Source organism: Hevea brasiliensis, chromosome 10, assembly GCF_030052815.1.
Source record: "Hevea brasiliensis isolate MT/VB/25A 57/8 chromosome 10, ASM3005281v1, whole genome shotgun sequence".
In the NCBI taxonomy this organism is placed as follows: Eukaryota; Viridiplantae; Streptophyta; class Magnoliopsida; order Malpighiales; family Euphorbiaceae; genus Hevea; species Hevea brasiliensis.
Window position 1 is genome coordinate 96,872,707 of NC_079502.1, and position 18,862 is coordinate 96,891,568.

At 34.0% G+C, this 18,862-nt stretch overlaps 2 protein-coding genes across 2 annotated transcripts; both read right to left on the reverse strand.

The window, feature by feature from the left end:
- Positions 1–1,734: 1,734 nt before the first annotated feature.
- LOC110639719 (uncharacterized) lies at positions 1,735–2,830 on the reverse strand. Its single transcript, XM_021790778.2, has 3 exons — positions 2,640–2,830; positions 2,430–2,548; positions 1,735–2,304 (listed from the first exon to the last, which is right to left on the reverse strand). The coding sequence occupies exons 1-3, from the start codon at positions 2,812–2,814 to the stop codon at positions 1,855–1,857; spliced, it is 744 nt and encodes a 247-aa protein (XP_021646470.2). The 5' UTR covers positions 2,815–2,830; the 3' UTR covers positions 1,735–1,854.
- Positions 2,831–3,449: 619 nt separating this feature from the next.
- On the reverse strand, positions 3,450–5,910 carry LOC131169264 (uncharacterized). The gene is made up of 2 exons (XM_058128365.1): positions 5,849–5,910; positions 3,450–4,545 (listed from the first exon to the last, which is right to left on the reverse strand). Exon 2 carries the CDS (start codon positions 4,536–4,538, stop codon positions 3,525–3,527), a length of 1,014 nt encoding a protein of 337 aa, XP_057984348.1. The 5' UTR covers positions 4,539–4,545; positions 5,849–5,910; the 3' UTR covers positions 3,450–3,524.
- Positions 5,911–18,862: the final 12,952 nt, after the last annotated feature.

Here is an 18,862-nt window from a genome sequence, read left to right on the forward strand (position 1 = left end):
ATCACCATTTTCCAAGGTAAATTAATTTGAATATTAACACATATAGAATCAAGCTTTATTTCTAAAGTCAGAAAATTTCTTAAATAAATCAAATTTCATTCCAAAATCACAAAATAAACTTTGAAAAATCACACAACTTAATCATGACTCTAATATCCAATTCATCCCACTAGCCAAAGGCTAATGAGAAATACCAAGGCTAGTTAGCACAAATATATGAGTACTCATTTAATTCATCCTCAACTGGCACACATATCAAAACTTCAACCAGAAAGGGAATACAAAATTTCATCTCACTAGGCAAGCTAGTGAGGAATTCAAACATATAGTCATGAAAACTGTGATTTCAAATTATTTCAATAATTATTCAAACCTCAAAATATCCATCAATTCACATACAATTTAATTTACCAAAATTTGGGCTAACAGCATAAAATTCTTTGTTAATCAAATTATTCGATATTCATAAAGTCATAAATAAATTTCATAAATCATTCAATTAAAAATTAAAATCAAAAATCAAATAGAAGTTAATTGTTGTGCACAAACCTCTTATCTAGGCTTGTCTTGGTTCAATTCCTCCTCTTTCCTTGAAGGTCTCCTTTCCCACTGAAATACATAATTAGAGTGTTTCAATATCTATTCAATTTATTTCTAACTAATAAATTCAACAATTAAATTTTATACCTTTAATTTATCCACTAAGATTTATAACTTTTAGGTTTTTTATAATTGTTGCATTTGTGGGTACTATTCACTTCACTATTCAAGTCAAAATGTTGACTTTTTCATTCTTAATAGGTATGTTAGTTTTAATTACACTTATATACCACATTATAGAGTACAATTTTGTTGGCATTGATTATCAATTGAAATTCCAAACTCCCTAAGTAAATTTCCAAAATTTTAGTTTTGTGTCACTTGATTCTACTATTCCATTAGACCTTCTACAGTGAAAATTTGGCCAACTTTCCTTCACCAAAGTTTTTCCTTACTGTCTTAGCTTTAATTTCCTCTTTGAATCACTCTATTTGGAGTTTTGTAACTCAAGTTATGGCCATTTAACCATAACTGGCCGGATTGGCCAATTCCAGAATTCTGGGCAAATTTTAGGTTCTGGCAGATTTGGTGACCAAATTTGTGCTACCAATTTGATTTAGTTAGAGGCCAAACTGGGTTTTGAGGTCTTTATAAAAGTTGTTCTACTATGTTATATCTTTCTAATGGTATAAAAATCAGGTCATTTGGATCTTCCTACACCAGTGTTATCAAGGCGAAAGGCGACACTAAGGCGATAGAGCATTCTATTGCCTTAGGCGAGAGGCGAGGCGAGGGCCTTTTTGAAGCGAGGCGCCATAACCTTAATTGTTTAAATTATATATATATATATATATATATATATATATATATATATATATATATATATATATATATATACTTTTAAATAGTTGATAAGTAAAAAAACATATTAAAAAGAAAAAAAATATGATTTACACTATGTTTATATCTAAAATAAGAGAAATTGAAAATAGTGCATACCTGTATTTCCAGCTTAAGTATAAGATACAAGTGAAAGTATGAGACTATAAAATTAAAATATATAGCATAAGTAAAAACACACATAATAATAAGAGATGTTAAAAAAAGAAATAGTTCATACCTGAATTTTCAGCAGATGTATATGATAAAAGTGACGCTATAAAATTATACATAATAAATAAAAAATTAGAAATAAGTCATAAGTCACATAATAGAAAATATAAATTATAGAAGTTCAGACATTAATACATAAAAATAAGTTGTAAGTCATAATAAACAGAATGCAATAAGTACATAAAAGACTTATAACTAAAACTACTCATCATCAAGATTTCCAAAATCATCTTCATTTTCAACAACGGCCATCACAAATTCTTCCTCCTCTTCTTCATCATCATTAACTTGCGAAGAGGATGCACCTGTCATTGCACGAGGCCTTCGAAATGATGGAGTTTCAACTGGTGGTGTTGATCTTGCAGCCGTTCTCGATTCATAACGAGATTCAGAAACTCCAGCTGCTCTACCAACATCACCCCAGGTCAATACGTCATTCATGAAAACAAGAGAATCATCATCATCATCATCCCCATCACCTTTTTCTAATTCACCAAGCAACCATTCATTACTCTCATCAATATTTGCCAAATCAATAGGTGTTGTGATATCCCCAAAAGTGTGTCGGCGTAGCAACGCTCTATTGTACTTCACATATACCAAATTGTCCAAGCGTTCTTGAAATAGCCGATTTCTTTTCTTACTATGAAGCTGTCATTTATTTTACAGTAACAAATAAGTTAAACTTCAAACTCAAAAGGCTCAAGATAAAATAACAAATTAAGAAATCTATATATATATATATATATATATATATATATATATATATTACTTACATGCTCAAATACACTCCAATTTCTTTCGCAACCACTTGCACTACATGTGAGACTCAGAACCTTTACAGCAAACTTTTGTAGGTTTGGAGTTGAAGAACCATATGTTTTCCACCAAGCAGCTATTAAAATATAGAACCAATGATTGTTAAATTCATGATATAAATTAATAAATGAGAAAAATGAAAAATTAATAAGAATTAAATTAATAACCTGGAGATTTGGTTGTTCTTCCTCTAATAGCTGAAGGAAAACCAAAGGTGCCTGTAGCTGCCTTGTATTTCTCAATTTCATCAAGAATCATATCAACTTTTGCTGAATTTTTTTCCATTTTATGAATGCATGAAAGCAATCCTGTATTGACCTCTTCATCAGATTCAATTCTCATCTTATTTGGATAAATTCAGGATTCAAAAAGTATCCAGCAGCATGCAAAGGACGATGCAATTGAAGTGACCATCTCGCATCAATAATCTCAAAAATGCTCTTGTATTTCTCTTCATTGCCATTGAGTGAGTTGGCAATGGCTTCTTTAGCCCTATCCATGGCTTCATAAATATATCCCATAGCTGGTTTTTTTTCATTATCAACAAGTCGAAGCACACGAACAAGAGGACCGGAAACCTTAAGAGCATAAACAACATGATTCCAGAAGGCAGGACTCAAAACCGTCCTTTCACACTTTTTGCCTTTCACCTCTTTAGCCCATTTACTAGTTGTCCAACTTTCCGAAGTAAACATTTTTCTAATGTTGGCTTTCTGAAGATGAATCCTTCCCAGTGTAATAAAAGCAGTAGCAAATCTAGTTTGCCCTGGCCTTAGCAATTCTACTCCATTAGTAAACTTCCGCAACATATTTAGAACTCCTGAAGAGCCATATGTGAAACCAGTAAGCTCAACAGCTTTGCGGAATGTTTCTTTGAAAACACGGATCTTAAAGATATCCTCCAACATCAAATCTATACAATGAGCTGCACATGGAGTCCAGTATAGATGAGAAAAATTTGCTTACAATATTCTCCCTGTCATAAACAAGTAGAAAAATTCATTCCATTAATAATAAAAATAAAATGATATTTTTTTTAGTAATATAAAAAATTAAATAAAAATTTTACCTGCTGCAACATTATTTGATGCATTATCTGTAACAACTTGAACTACTTTTTCAGGACCAATTTCTATCAATTCTTTCTCAATCAAACTAGCCAACAATGCTGCTGTCTTTGATTCATCACTTGCATCAACTGATTTAATAAATACACTTCCCTTTGGACTATTAGCCAAGAAATTAATCAAGGTTCTCCTTTTTCTATTCGTCCATCCATCACACATCAATGTACATCCATAATTTTCCCATTCTTCTTTATGAGACTCGAGAAGATCATTTATGATTTGCACTTCTTTGTTAAGTAACCGAACTCTAACCTCATGAAAACTTGGGGGTTTCATTTCTTTCCCATAATTTCCAATTGCTCGAATCATTTCCCCAAAGCTATCATAATTCACAGCATTAAAAGCTATTCCCACATCATACATCCATCGTGCTATGGCAACACAAGCACGCTCCCTTAACTCCTTTTTAGCTGGACTATTTTCATCAATGGTAGTTTGCCTCATATTTTTTCCCAAAACAGCAGGTCTAGGGGAAAAATAACAGTCAATAGGCCCTCTACTACTTTGTGGTGGTAAAACTTTTGGTTTTTTAAAAGCACTAGTACCTGTAACTTCCAGTACTTGCCTTCTTCTTTCACTGCCAATTTCTTGCATCAACTCTTCCTCTTCCTCATTTTCATCTAATCCCAGTGCTTCAACATCATCAAATTCAGGTGGTCTTTCCATATTCATAATTGATTTTTGCTCTCTTTTTTTAGCAATGAATTCCTGCATTTGATTCCTTACATCTTCTGGACATTTTGGACACCGAATTACATTTTTGCAACCCCCAGCAAGATGTTGCTTGATTCTATTAATTCCTCCTTTGTAAACTTTCATACAGTACATGCATTGAAGATCATTGGTATTGTTTTCACTAACTTGAATTACATGTGCCCATCCTGGGTCCGTTCTTCTACTACTAGCAGAAGATCCAGATGTATTATTCTTATCACCCATTTATAATCTAACAAAAAAATTAACAAGAATAAAAAATAAATTAATTAACAACAAATTAACAATATCCAATATAAATTAAATAAGTAATTAACAAGAATAATAAGTAAAAAGTAAAACAGTAAACTAATTAACAACAAATTAACAATGCCCATATAAATTAAACAATTAATTAATAAGAACAAAAAGTAAAATCATAAATTAACAATGCCTATATAAATTAAACAATTAATTAATAAGAACAAAAAGTAAAATCATCAAATTAATAATAAATTAATAATACTATATAAAATAAACAACTAATGTCTAATTAACAAGACAAAAGTAAAACTAATTAATCTAACAACTAATTAACAATAATAAGAAGTAAAAAGTAAACTAATTAACAACAAAGTAATAATGTCCATATAAATTACACAATTACTTACTAAGAACAAAAAGAAAAATAATCAAATTAACAATAAATTAATAATACCCATATAAAATAAACATCTAATATCTAATTAAAAAGAAAAAAGTAAAATTAATCAAATTAAACTAATTAACAATAATAACAAGTAAAAGGTAAACTAATTAATAATAAATTAACAATACCCATATAAATTAAACAATTAATTAACAATAATAAGAAGATAAAAAATTAAATTAACAATAAATTAATAATACCTATATAAAATAAATAAATAATTAATAAATAATGTCTAATTAACAAGGTAAAAAGTAAAACTAATCAAATTAACAAGAATAAAAAATAAAAATTAAACTAAATACCAACAAATCAACAATACCCATATTAATTAATCAACTAATTAAATAAGAATACAAATTAAAATAATCAATTTACCAATACCCATAAAATTTAAATAATTAATTAATAAAAATAAAATAATTAAATTAACAAATAAATAAATAATTAATAACTAATTAATTAAAAGGAGGAGAAGGAAAAAAAAAAGGGACTGCTGAAAGAAGAAGGAGAGGAGAGAAAAAAAAAAGAAAAAATAAAAAACAGAGCAGAAGGGACGTGAGATCAACAGAGGAGAGCAGCGTGAGATCAACAGTGGAGAGGGAGAGAGAAAAAAAAAAAAAAAGAAAAAAGGGACGTGAGAGAGATCGAAGCAGCGCAACAGGAAAGAAAAAAAAAGGATCTGAGAGAGAGATCGAACAGAGGTGGAGACTGGAGAGGGAGAAAAAAAAAAAAAAAGAAAGGGACGTAACAGAGAGAGAGATCGAAGCGGAAGAAGAAGAAGAAGAAGAAGAAGAGAGAGAGAGAGAGAGAGAGAGAGAGAGAGAGAGAGAGAGAGAGAGCGTACCTGTTGTCGTCGTGAAGTCGAGGTTGAGCCGTTGAGGAGAAAAGCGTCTTCGTGAGGTTGAGAACAAAAGGGTCTCTGCTGGTGGAATGGCTGACGGTACGCAGATAAATTTATTGATTTTTTAATTAAAAAAAAAAAAAAACTTTACCGTTGCTGTGAAGAGGCGTCGCCTCTCGCCTGCGTCGCCTCTCGCCTCTCCGGCCGCAGGCGTCGCCTCCTCCATGCCGAGCTAGGCGTTCCAGTCGAGGCGACAGAGGGGGGCCTCGCCTCGCCTGGTGCCTCGCTTGGGCTCCTCGCTCGCCTTTGATAACACTGTCCTACACCAAGTTATGACAATTTGAACATGTACCGTTCATATAGTCAGTTTTGCCCAATGACAGGGCACCTAATCCGAATTTAACCAAATTTTACATTAACTTATGGTCAGTTTTAGGGCAAGATTTCTGCATGAAAATTGTTACTTTGGGTCTTAATTTTCATCTCCAATTAGCCTCACACCAATTAGAGCAACAGAATTTCAGTTATACTCATTTGAATGGGCATAGGTCAAGCTGCCAGAATTGACCCTTACACATTCATAATTCAATTCCAATTTTAATCATTCACTCACATTTCTAACCACACCAATTGACCAATTTAAGCATTAATTAGGTCAATTGGGCATCAATGCACCAAAATCCCCAACTTTGTATCAAACCTTAATGTCAATAATCCTAATTTTCAATTGTCACAATTCATGTAAATTTCACTTTATTAAACACATTTTTTTCCTTAATCTAAGTTCAAATTCATCAGCCCTATCTCCCATTAAGTTGGCCGAAATTCTTGTTTCTCTTTACATGCATAATCTTTTCAACTTATCATGCAATTTCTCCTTTACAAGCTTCAATCAATTGAATTAAAAAGGAATTTAAGTTAGAGAGAGACTTACCTTACTTGTTCTTCTTCCAATTGCCTAACTCCTTCAAGATTTCTTAATTCTCGTTCTATCTATCTTCAATTCAAGATCAATTATAAGGTTTCCAAGTAGTGGGCTATGAATTTAGTGGAAGAATTTTCAAAGAAGAGAGCTTGAGAAGTTGATAAAAAAAATGGAGGTGAGAGAGAGAGGCAGTCGGCCAAGGTAGAAGAAATGGCAATAGTGTTATTTTTAATTCAATTTTTCTCCTTTTATGTGTTAATTATCCTCCCACAATTTCATAATTCAAAATTAGATATTAATTAGGTCATGCTTACCTCATTTGATGATGTCATAATTTATTTATTTCAATTTCTTTTCTTTTTTTTTTCCACTAACCTCTTCATTTTTAATATTTTTTCATAATTTTAATTTCCTATATTTTATTAGACATTTAGGCCAAGAGTCATCTCTAAGGGTAAATTGACCAAATTGCCCCTTACCGGTCTGATCCATTTTTCCAATAACTCTAGATTGCTTCCTGAACCCTGATTTAATTATTTAAGCTTGTTCTATATTCTTTTCTGTGGTTTTCACGTTACCATTAGCTTCGCAATAATTCTTAGGCCTGGGGTGCCATAAGGTCCCACTTGAAAGTAGAGTAGCGACTAACCTCGCAGCCACTTCTCGATTCAGTCACCCATCACTGTGACCCCTGCTCATTTAACCCTTTATGTCTTGTTTTCTTTATTTCAATTTTTCCTTCATATAGTTGTCCTTAATTTTCATTCATGGCTTTTCTAGGTGACTTAGTTATGGTTCTAAACTTTTTGATTGTCCAGACCGACACTGGTAACCAGAACAGTACAATGTATAGAATTAGTGAATGTAAAGGGTGTTACAACTCTCCCCCCCTTGAAGTAAATTTCATTTCGAAATTTTACCTGGGATTAGTCTCTGAACAGCTGTGGGTGTTGCCTCCTCATATTCTCCTCGCATACCCAAGTAGCCTCCTAGCCTGAATGATGGTTCCACAGCACTTTTACCAGTGGTATCTGCTTGTTTCTCTATTGCTTCACCTCATATGCCAAAATCTCTATGGATTCTTCCTCATAAGTGAGGTCTGGATTTACTTCAATCTCTTCTACTGGTAGCATATGAGAGGGGTCTAATCTGTACCTCCTCAATATAGATACATGGAAGAATTATGTATCTTTTTCAGCTCTGGAGGTAGTGCCAATCTATACACCAAAGGGCCCACTCTTTCCAGAACCTCATACGGTCCAATAAAGCGAGGACTCAATTTTCCCTTTCTGCCAAATCTCATGATTTTCTTCCAAGGAGAAATCCTGAGGAATACCTTGTCACCCATTGCATATTCAATATCTCTCCTTTTCAAATCAATATAGGACTTATGATGATCTAATGCAGATCTCTAATAAGCTTAATCTTCTCTTCTGTCTGCTGAATAATCTCTAGACTAATCAGCTTCCTTTCACCCACTTCATCTCAACATAGAGGATTTTTATACTTCTTACCATACAGAGCTTCATATAGAGGCATCCCTATGCTTGATTAATAGCTGTTGTTGTAAGCAAACTCAATCAAAGGCAAGTGTGTATCCCAATTATCTTTAAACTCAATCACCTAAGCCTGTAGCATATCCTCTAATATCTGAATCACCCTCTCAGACTGACCATCTGTTTGTGGATGGAATGTCGTACTGAAGTTCAATCTAGTGCCTAGGGCTCTTTGTAAACTACCCCAAAATCTAAAAGTGAATCTTGGATCTCTATCTGACACAATCGATACTGGCACTCCATAGAGTCTCACTATCTCATCAAGGTACAGTTTAGCCAATCTGTCCAGGCTATAGTCCATTCTCATTGGTAGAAAATGTGCAGACTTGGTTAGTCTATCCACAATGACCCATACTGTATCATGGTTCTTTTATGTCCTAGGAAGTCCCATCATGAAGTCCATCATGATCCTTTCCCATTTCCACTCAGGTACTGGCAATGGATGTAGCAAACCAGCTGGCACTTGGTGTTCAGCCTTCACTTGTTGACAAGTTAGGCATTTAGATACATACTTAGCTATGTCTTTCTTCATCCCATTCCACAAATAATGTTCTTTTACTGTTTTATACATTTTGGTCCCACTAGGATGCATAGCAAAAGGAGTGTTATGTGCTTCCTTCATAATGATTTGCCGCAATTCTACATTATTTAGAATGCACATTCTACCTTGGTGTAGCATTAAACCATCATCATTCACTGAAAATCCAGGTTTCTTGCCATCCCGAGCTTCCCCCATCAATTTTTTATACTTTTCATCATTTTGTGTAGTTATCTTTATCTGATCAATCAACACTGGCTGTACATACCATGCAACTACCATCAGTCCCTCATCATCAATCTCTAGACTAGCATGCAGTGCTTTCAACTCATGCACCATAGGCAAAGGAGAAATTCTCAAACTAGCCATGGTTTTACGGCTCAAAGCATCAGTGACCATATTTGCCTTCCCTGGTTGGTAGTCTATCAAACAATTGTAATCTTTTATCAGCTCTAACCACCTCCTCTGTCTCAAATTCAGCTCTTTCTGTGTTCCCAAATACTTTAAGCTCTTGTGATCTGTGTAGATGTAACACTTCTCCCCATACAAATAATGTCTCCAGATCTTCAGAGCAAAAACAATAGCTGTAAGCTCCAAGTCATGTGTAGGGTAGTTTCTCTCATGAGGTTTCAGCTGACAAGATGCATAAGCAATGACGTTTCGGTCTTGCATCAGTACACAGCCTAACCCATTGTGAGATGCATCGCTATAAATAGTGTATTCTTTACTCGGGGTAGTTAAAGTTAGGACTGGAGCTTCAGTCAAACATCTCTTCAATTCATCAAAACTCTGCTAACATTTGTCAGTCTACTAAAATTTTACATCCTTTTGGAGCAGCTTGGTCAGTGGAGATGCCAACATAGAAAATCCCTTAACAAAATGGCGGTAGTATCCAGCTAAACCCAGAAAACTATGAACTTTTGTAACATTCCTGGGTGGTTTCCAATTAAGGATAGCTTTAACATTGCTCGGATCTACCTTGATGCCTTCAGCTGATTCAATATGCCCCAAGAAAGAGATTTTTTCTAGCCAAAATTTGCACTTCGATAATTTGGCATACAGCTGTTTCTCCCTTGGGGTTTGTAGCACAATCCTCAGATGCCTATCATGCTCCTCTGCATTCTTCGAATATACCAAGATGTCATCAATAAACACAACAACAAACTGATCTAAGTATGGCTTGAAGATAGTGTTCATCAGGTCCATAAAAGTAGCTGGAGCATTAGTCAACCCGAATGGCATAACCAGAAACTCATAGTGACCATATCGAGTTCTAAAAGCAGTTTTTGGAATACTCTGCTCTTGCACCTTTAACTGGTAATACCCTGATCTCAAATCAATTTTGGAGAATACAGCTGCATCTTTCAACTGATCAAACAAATCATCTTTGCAGGGCAACGGATATCTGTTCTTTATTGTCACCTTATTCAACTATCTGTAGTCGATACACAGATGGATAGTACCATCCTTCTTCTTAACAAACAACACTGGCGCTCCCCAAAGTGACACACCAGGGCGGATGAAGCCCTTATCAAGCAACTCTTGCAACTGTACCTTCAGCTCCTTTAATTCAGTAGGTGTCATTTTGTACAGAGTAATAGAGATTGGGTCCACACCAGGCATAACCTCTATTTTGAACTGTACCTCTCTTTCCGGAGGTAATCCTGGCAACTCTTTAGGAAACACATCCGAAAAGTCACATATTGTAGGAATGTCCCTAAATGATGGACTTCCTACTTGGGTGTCTATCACATGGGCCAAGTAAGCTTTACACCTTTTTAGAATCATTTTTCTAGCAAGTGCAGTAGAAATAAGGTTTTATGGCAATAGCTGCCTCTCCCCATGTATTATCACATCACCATACTGAGGGAGACCAAAAGTGACTGTCTTCAGTCTACAGTCAATCATTGGATGATGCCTAGCTAACCAATCCATGCCCAAGATGATATCGTAATCTCTAAAGGGCATCTGAATCAAGTCAGATAAGAATGTGTGTCCTTGGATCACCAAAGGACAATCCTTATATATTCTGTTCACCCTAACCTCTTGTCCCAAAGGACTAGTCACTAACACCTCAAAATCTATTTTCACACAAGGGATGTAACACTCCTATATGCATAGTCCTGTGCAAATCACTATTTTGGTGATCGGTGTCTGTCCGGACAATTAAAAAGATTAGAATCATATTAAGTCACCTAGAAAAGCCCTGAACAAAAAATTAATAGTGATTACCCAAAGGTTAAATATAGATCAGAAAAATAGAACATAAAAAGTTAAATGAGCTGGGGTCATAGCGATGGGTGATCGTATTAGGAAGTGACTGCGAGGTTAACTGAAACCCTAATTTCGTATAAGGCATTGTGACACCGCAGTCCTAGGAAAAATTGTGGAGCTAGGGAAAATGTGAGAATCATAGAAAAAGGTCGAGAAGCAGATTGAATAATTGGGTCAGGGTTCCGGAAGAAACACTGAATCAATTGCAAACCGGATCAGACCAGCGAGGGGAAAATTGGTTAATTTACCCCTAGAGGTGACTCACGACCTAACTGTCCAATAAAATATGAGAAATAAAAATTTTGAAATACATAATTAAATTAAAGAAGTGGGAAAAAAAGAACGGAAAAGAAAAGAAAATAAAATAAAAGATTTATGACATCATCCCCATGACATAGGCATGATCTCATAAATAAATATTAAATTAATTAACTATTTGACTAAGTCAAATTAAAAATAAAAATAAAATTAAAAAGCCAATTTTCTATCATCTTCTTCATTCTTGCCATGGCACTCTCCTTTTCCATCTCTTTCTCTCTCTCAACCTCCATGAAAGCTTAAATTTAAGCTTTAAAAACCCTAAAAATTTCCATAAATTTCCCAATTTTCTCACTTAAATATTTGTCTTGCATCTTGGGAAGAATATTGGGAGAAAGAAATTGACGGAAAGGTGAAGGATTTAAGAAGCTTGAACTTCTTCAAGTAAAGGTAAGTCCCTCTCTCTAATTTTATTGAATTATAAGTGTAGAATTAAGGTTGAATAGTTAAATTGCTTGAGAAAATTGAAAGAATTAAGGGGGTATGGTAACTCTTAAATTTCAGTCAAGATGTGGAGACTAGGATTTGATTGATTTTAATGCAATTAAAGGTGTAATTAAACTTGATTTAGTGTGTATATTATGCTTATACACTTTAATTTCATCAATTGAATGAGTTACAAAAATTAGGGTTCTTGACCCTTAGGGTTTTAGAGAGAAAATTTGAGAATTTAGTAAATTGATGTACTTTGACCTAAGTGAGGTTTAAAATGGTTAATTGGGACTAATTAGGATGTGTTTAAATGGTAAGAATTGAAATGCAATTTTGATTGGTGAGGGGTCACTACTGGGCAGTATGACCTAGGTCCCTTTCAGGGACCAAAATTATAATTCTGTCACCTTAATTGGTATGAGGCTAATTGAAAATGAAAGTAGACACATAATGCCACAATTTTTGTGGAGAAACTATGCCTAGAAAATGACATTAAGATAGTGAACAATTAGGTCAAACTAGGAATTGGCACATTGCCACTGTACAAAAATGACCAAATGAACAGTATTTATTGATTTGGCCATAACTTGGTGTAGGAAGGTCCAAATGACTTGAATTTTATACCGATGAAAAGCTGAGACATATCACTACAACCTTTGTGAAGAATACAAACCCAAATTTTGACTATAACCTATCCGAAAAGTGAGCTGTAATCGGCATACCAAAACTGCCAGAACCAGAATTGTGCTCAGAATTCTGGGTTGTAACCAATCCAGCCAGCCTTAGAAAAATAGGCATAACTTGGGCTACAAAACTCCAAATGGAGTGATTCAAAAAGGAAATTAAAGCTAAGACATTAAGAAACAACTTTGGTTGAAGGACATTTAGCCAAAATTCCACTATAGACAGACCAATGGAATAGTAGAAATTTGTGATCCAAAACTGAATTTTTGGGATGTTACTTAAGTAGTTTGGAAATTTAATTGGCAATCAATGCCAATAAATTTGACACCCAAAATGTGGTATGTGGGTGTAATTAGAGTTAATAAACCTATTAAGTATGGAAAAGTCAATATTTTAACTTGAATAGTATAATGAATAGTGACCCAAAATACAAAATTCAAAGGATACCATTTTAAGCAAATTTAAGGCTACAATTAAGTAGATATGAAATAAATTAATGGATTAACTATGAGATATGATACTAAAACACTGTAAATTATGTGTTTCAGTTGAAAAAGAGACTGGAAAGGGATCTTCGAGGAAAAATCGAAAATTGGAGTAAACTAGTCGACAAAGAGGTTTGTGCACAACTAGTTTTTTATTGATTTTATTCTGTATATTTTATATGATTAAATGACGTTATTTTCCTTATGTGTTATGTTTATCAAGTATTGGATTTATTTCAATGATTATTGAAATTGTTATAGTATGCATGAATTTAGCTTTGTGAAATGGTATTTCAATAATTATTGAGCATTATTGTGGATTGAATAAATTAATTTTGAAAAAATTGTGATAAAATATGTTTTGAAATGTGATGAGCATAAAAAAAAAAATTGGATATTAGAATTGACATTAAATTGAATTGTGTTGTGATTTATGCTCACAAAAAAAAAAGACAAAGAGATTCATGATATTGCTTTATATCTCACTATAGATGTTTAACTAGGTTATTACCCGTCTCTCTCATTTGTTGAGGAGACAATGGAGTTAGCTTTATTTTGATTACCATGGTATGTATACACGCTTAGATTCTCCTCTTATTAGAGGTTAGATCTAAGTTTTTCATTGACCCTTTTAGAAGTTTCATTATTATGGTGTGTACTGTGCAAGATGATTCGACCTTCCCGACCATGGGGAGTTAGAATCCCGATTCGACCTCCCCAACCATAGGGAGTTAGAATCGCCCCGAAGATGACCCTTACAGATTAGTCTTGCATAGTTAGTGAGATAAAGAATGGTTTTTGAATAGTAAGAAATTGTGATTTTAAATGAGATTTGTGCATAATTGATTTTATTGAAATTAAGATTTATTTCCATAAATTACTTGAATTACTTTAAATGTTTAGTTGTGATTTGATAAATTAAAATTTTTTATCAAGGTCATTTGAACAAATAATTTATAATATTGACAACGAATATTTTGATCTTTTGGAATTTTGATGAATTTCAAGATTTTCAAACTCTTGCTAAAATTTTATCAAGGTATTGTGTACTATGTTTCAAATTATAGTTGTGCACCACTGAGTTCACCACTCAGTGATAGCTTTGTATGCTGTCGCAGGTGAAAGTAAAGCTAGAGTAGCAGAGTGAGATTTCCTGTAGCTGCGCCTTGAAGATACATTCAGATTAGCTCCGGGTATATCATAGGTATACCCTTGTACATAGATTTTGATGTATGTATGTAATTATATATATGTAATTTATTTGAGCAGTTGTACAAGAACTTTTGTAATATTATTTTGGGTATGTAATTAAAATACAAATTATTGTAATATTTAAATTTATTTCTGAGTTTTATAATTGATGTAAATAATTAAATTTTTTTATGTTGTGAATGATAAATTATTTCCTTTTCTGAAATAAGATGTTCAGTGTTGGTTTAAAAATGTGCTGAATTGATTGCTGCAAATAACTTATTCATTGTTGGGGTTGAATTGTGTGGAGAAATGAATTTTATTAGAGTTGTGATCTAGTAAAAATATTAGGAGTGTGTTTCTTTTCAGGTTTTAAAGAACTGTTTTCACAAAATACAGCCGGCACTCTGTCGAAATTTTGAAAAAAATTCGTAACACTAGATTTTAATCGAGGATTTCATCCATGACCAAAATTTCAAATAGAGCCTTTTTAATAAATATTCAACGTTCCACCACTATAAAATAATCAGAAATTGTTTTAAAATCCCTTGTAGTATATTTAATGGGTTATCAGTAGGCGAAGTATGATAATTCATTAGATGTACTACGGAACCATATTATGCCTTACGGAGGGGTAAGGTATGACAAGGATAACAATAAAGCTAATGATGCTAGCACTAACATAGGAATGCGTAGATCCGGGATCAAATAGCACAAACACATCTTGATCAAGAATATAGATGTACCAGCCACAATATCAGATGTTTCTGCCCCTTCTCTCTGCTGCATAGTATAGACTCTGGCTGGAGCACTACCCTGCTCTCACTGACTAATTGTGCCTTGACTGCCTGACGTGCTGCCCCTACCTTTGCCTCTGCCTCTACTAGCTGGCTGTGAACCTCTGGTGGCAGAACTCTGAACAGATCCTTCTGCTGTTGTAGTAGGTGGCCCAGATTTATAGGGGCTAGTGCAATCCTTCACAAAATGTCCCATACCACTGCAGTTATAACAAGCACTGATCGCCTTGTAGCATACCCCACCATGGTTCCTACCACAAGTTTCACAGGGATGTGGAGGAAAGGAATTTCTGGTCGTCTGCTGACCAGATCTAGGTGGTCTCTGTCCCGAAAATGTTCCCCTACCAGACTTTTTACTACTCTGTCCTCCGAAATTTTTCCTCTTCCCAGTACCACTGGAACTTTGATCCACTAGCTTTCCACTTTTCTCTTTCTCTGTTTTCCCTTTCTCAGGTGCCCCTTCTGCTTCTATCCTCTCTAGCTCTAATGCTTGAGATATGAGTTCAGAGAAGTTATCATGCCGGAATCCCACCACTTGCATTCTCAAACTGGGCTTCAACCTGGCTTTAAACCTTTTGCATATTTCTCTACTAGTAGCAAGTAGACTCCCGGCATAGTGACTCTAGCGAGAAAATTTCCTTTTATACTCTGCCACTGTTCTTCTCCCCTGTTTCAGACTTAAAAATTCTTGCAGCTTCATGTCCACATAAGTATCTGGGATGTATTTCTGTCTGAACTCTCTAAGGAAGTTGTCCCAAGTCAGCACTAGGGTTTCCACCAGACTGTGGGGGATAGTTTTCCACCAATCATACACATCTCCCTATAGAAGTGAAACTGAGTACTCAAACTTCAACTCTTCTATGCAGTGTAGCTTCTTGAAAACTCTTTCCATTCTTTCTAACCACTGCTCTGCTTCTAATGGGTCCACTGTACCCTTGAATTCAGTATCACCATACTTGACAAACTTGTCATACTGCCTGACTGGAGGCTGTGGTTTTGCTGCTGGGGTTTGAATTGGGACTTGGGTTGGTATACCTCCAGCCATTTGCTGAAACAGTGTAGCCATTTGCTAAGTGAACTGAGCAGGAAATTATGGCATTTGAGAAGCTAGAGCGGCTGACCCACTCACATTTTAGAGAGCTGGGGCTTCCCCTTATGCCTCAGCTTTAACTGATTGCTCAACTGAGCGATCCCTATCTTCCATCGTTAATTAGAGGGTATTCTACCTCCTAAACAAACAACACAAGGAGATTTCTCTCCATTAATTCATATTCTTAATGTAATGCACTGTATGTATCAAACAATGACATTGAGCAGTTATACTTATCAAGAAAAATATTCAAATTCACAGGTTAAAACATGCTTTGAAAACTCGCTTTAATACCACTAAAACATGTCGCACCTTACCCCTCTGTAAGGTATAACATGATCTCGTAGTATACCTAATGAATTATCAAACTTAGCCTACTGATAACCCATTAAATACACTACAAGGGATTTTGAACTAATTTCCATTCCCTTTTAAAGTGGTGGGTAATTTTGAACAGGTATTAAAAATATTTAATACCTGTATTTTTAATTAATTCAAAATCTCCGTAATTTTTACAGAAAATTCAGCAGAGTGCCGTGTATAATTTGAAAAAATAGTTCCTAAAAAACTGTGAAAACACTTTCAATATATATTGATGGCTGTCGAATCCACCAGAAATTAAATTAACTGAAATTACCAGTTATGAAATATTTTTTGTAGTAAGTGGTAAATCCAGGTCGGACCGTAGATATTGAATTATTAAATTTCGTGCACTTATGTAATGGAAAAAGAAACAAAGGTTGGGGGGGTAATTCGCAGTCCAAAGAAGAAATTAAAAATCAGAAATTAAGAACTAAAATTAAATATGAAACTCTCAAATTAAACAAACTTCAGTCCAAAGTAATTCGTATTCCAATGCGTTGATTCGATCATAGACAAAAGAAATATAATTATCTCTTATTGAATACTTAACGTAGATTTACCAAACAGCGAGGTAAAACCCCTAACTTCCCTATACTCATCAATTCGAGCCCAGCACTCTTGTTGACTCTGATTATTAACTGAATTGGTATTAAGCAATCCTCATCAAATTAATAACTGCTTTAAAAATAGGAAGTAGTTAAGCTGAACAATAATTTATAAAGCATAAATCATTTAATTCACCCTATTATTTCCTTAGGTTATTATAAAAAACTGTGATCATAATCAATAAAACCTAATTGCTACTCATGTTCAATCTTACACAATAATACGGATTATGAAGATGAACTAGCAATTGATCACATCAAACAATTAACTAATAGGCATTTTTAGCAAATCATTCAATAAATCAAAGACAATGAAATCAGAAAAAAATAGATATTCAAAAAGATATAAATTAAATTAAGAACCCGGTCTCACAAATCAAGCAAAAGAACTTGAATCCCTTGAACTAAATTAAAAACTTAGCCACTCATGTTCATGGCTTACAGAAAATTAAAGAAGAAAATTGAAAAAATCTAGAATGTGAATGGAGAACGAAGATCTGATCCCTGTGTTGGCTGCAACCTCTTTTATTTATAATAAATGACCTAGGGTTAGGTTTTCAGAGTCCCTGAGGTGTTAGGAATCTTTCTCTCTGTCAAAAACTACAACTGGAGCAAAATCAGGAAACTGATTGTTGACGGATACATGACCCGTGTATCACTACATGGCCCAGTGCCATGTAACTTACTGGAGCTGAGTGGGTATGTCTTGTATTGGCACAGAAGGTTACATGGGTCTCCAGGATTTACACGAGTCAAGTTACATGGCCCGTGTACTTTGTTTCTTCCTTAGTTCTCTGGATTTCTTCTGGCAGATTGTTACATGGGTCCATGGTTGTGCTTACACGACTCGTGTACTTTGTATCAACAACGCTTCTCAATCCTTTGACCTTTCCAAGCTTCCTTCCATACTTCTATGCTCTGAAACTTCACCAAAACCCTAAAAAATACAGAAAGAGTCAAATTAATGTAAATGCTAAAAATTTCTCTATTTAACACAATTATTTCAACAACTCTCTAAACATATGCCTAATAGATAATTATACTTTAATCAACTGAATTAAGCATAAAGATACCCTAGAAATACTAAATGTGATGGAAGTAAAATTAATAAATTATGCACTTATCAAATTCTCCCACACTTATTCCATGCTTATCCTCAAGCACGACTTAAATTCTCAATCAAATATACTTAAAAGTTCACTTAACTTCATCCTATCACAACATTATCTAACAAAAGATTGAAGTTTGAAAGAAGAGGCAAGTAAGGTAATAACCATTACAATAAATTCCATCAACACCATACCAATATATCAACAATTCTCCAACACAGAATAAAAGGCTTGAAATCAATTAAGCTCAAACAATTAAAGTTTCATAAAATTTTAAATCAATACATACCAAAACACAAGCTAATTTATAAGGTAAAACAATTATAGCTCTTTGCAAATCTTATGGGAGATAGAAATGAGCTTTTTTTTTTATTTTTTTTAATTGAAATTGGTACTTCTCTTTCGTCACAATTACTTTTTTTTTTTATTTTAACCGTCGCCTTCAGAAAAGTACCTTGCTCATATCCTAGCTAGCTTTTGGCCTGAGAATCGACATGGGGTTCATGAAGACCCCTGGTTACTTTGCTTAACTAAATAGCGGAGCAATTTTCAAGTTCAACTTTTTATTTCCCCAAATTTATGCATCTACATATTATAAAGTGCCCTGATAGATTAAACAAAGTTTTAAAATATGTATGACATTAGTTTAA

Bases quoted from the DNA above. Each gene is read 5' to 3' on its own strand.
- LOC110639719 (XM_021790778.2), bottom strand. From the start codon at position 2,814: ATGAGAATTGAATCTGATGAAGAGGTCAATACAGGATTGCTTTCATGC. The intron at 2,549-2,639 runs GTTATTAATTTA...ATATTTTAATAG, and splicing joins AAGAACAACCAAATCTCCAG to CTGCTTGGTGGAAAACATAT. The intron at 2,305-2,429 runs GTAAGTAATATA...AATAAATGACAG, and splicing joins ATTGGAGTGTATTTGAGCAT to CTTCATAGTAAGAAAAGAAA.
- LOC131169264 (XM_058128365.1), bottom strand. From the start codon at position 4,538: ATGGGTGATAAGAATAATACATCTGGATCTTCTGCTAGTAGTAGAAGA.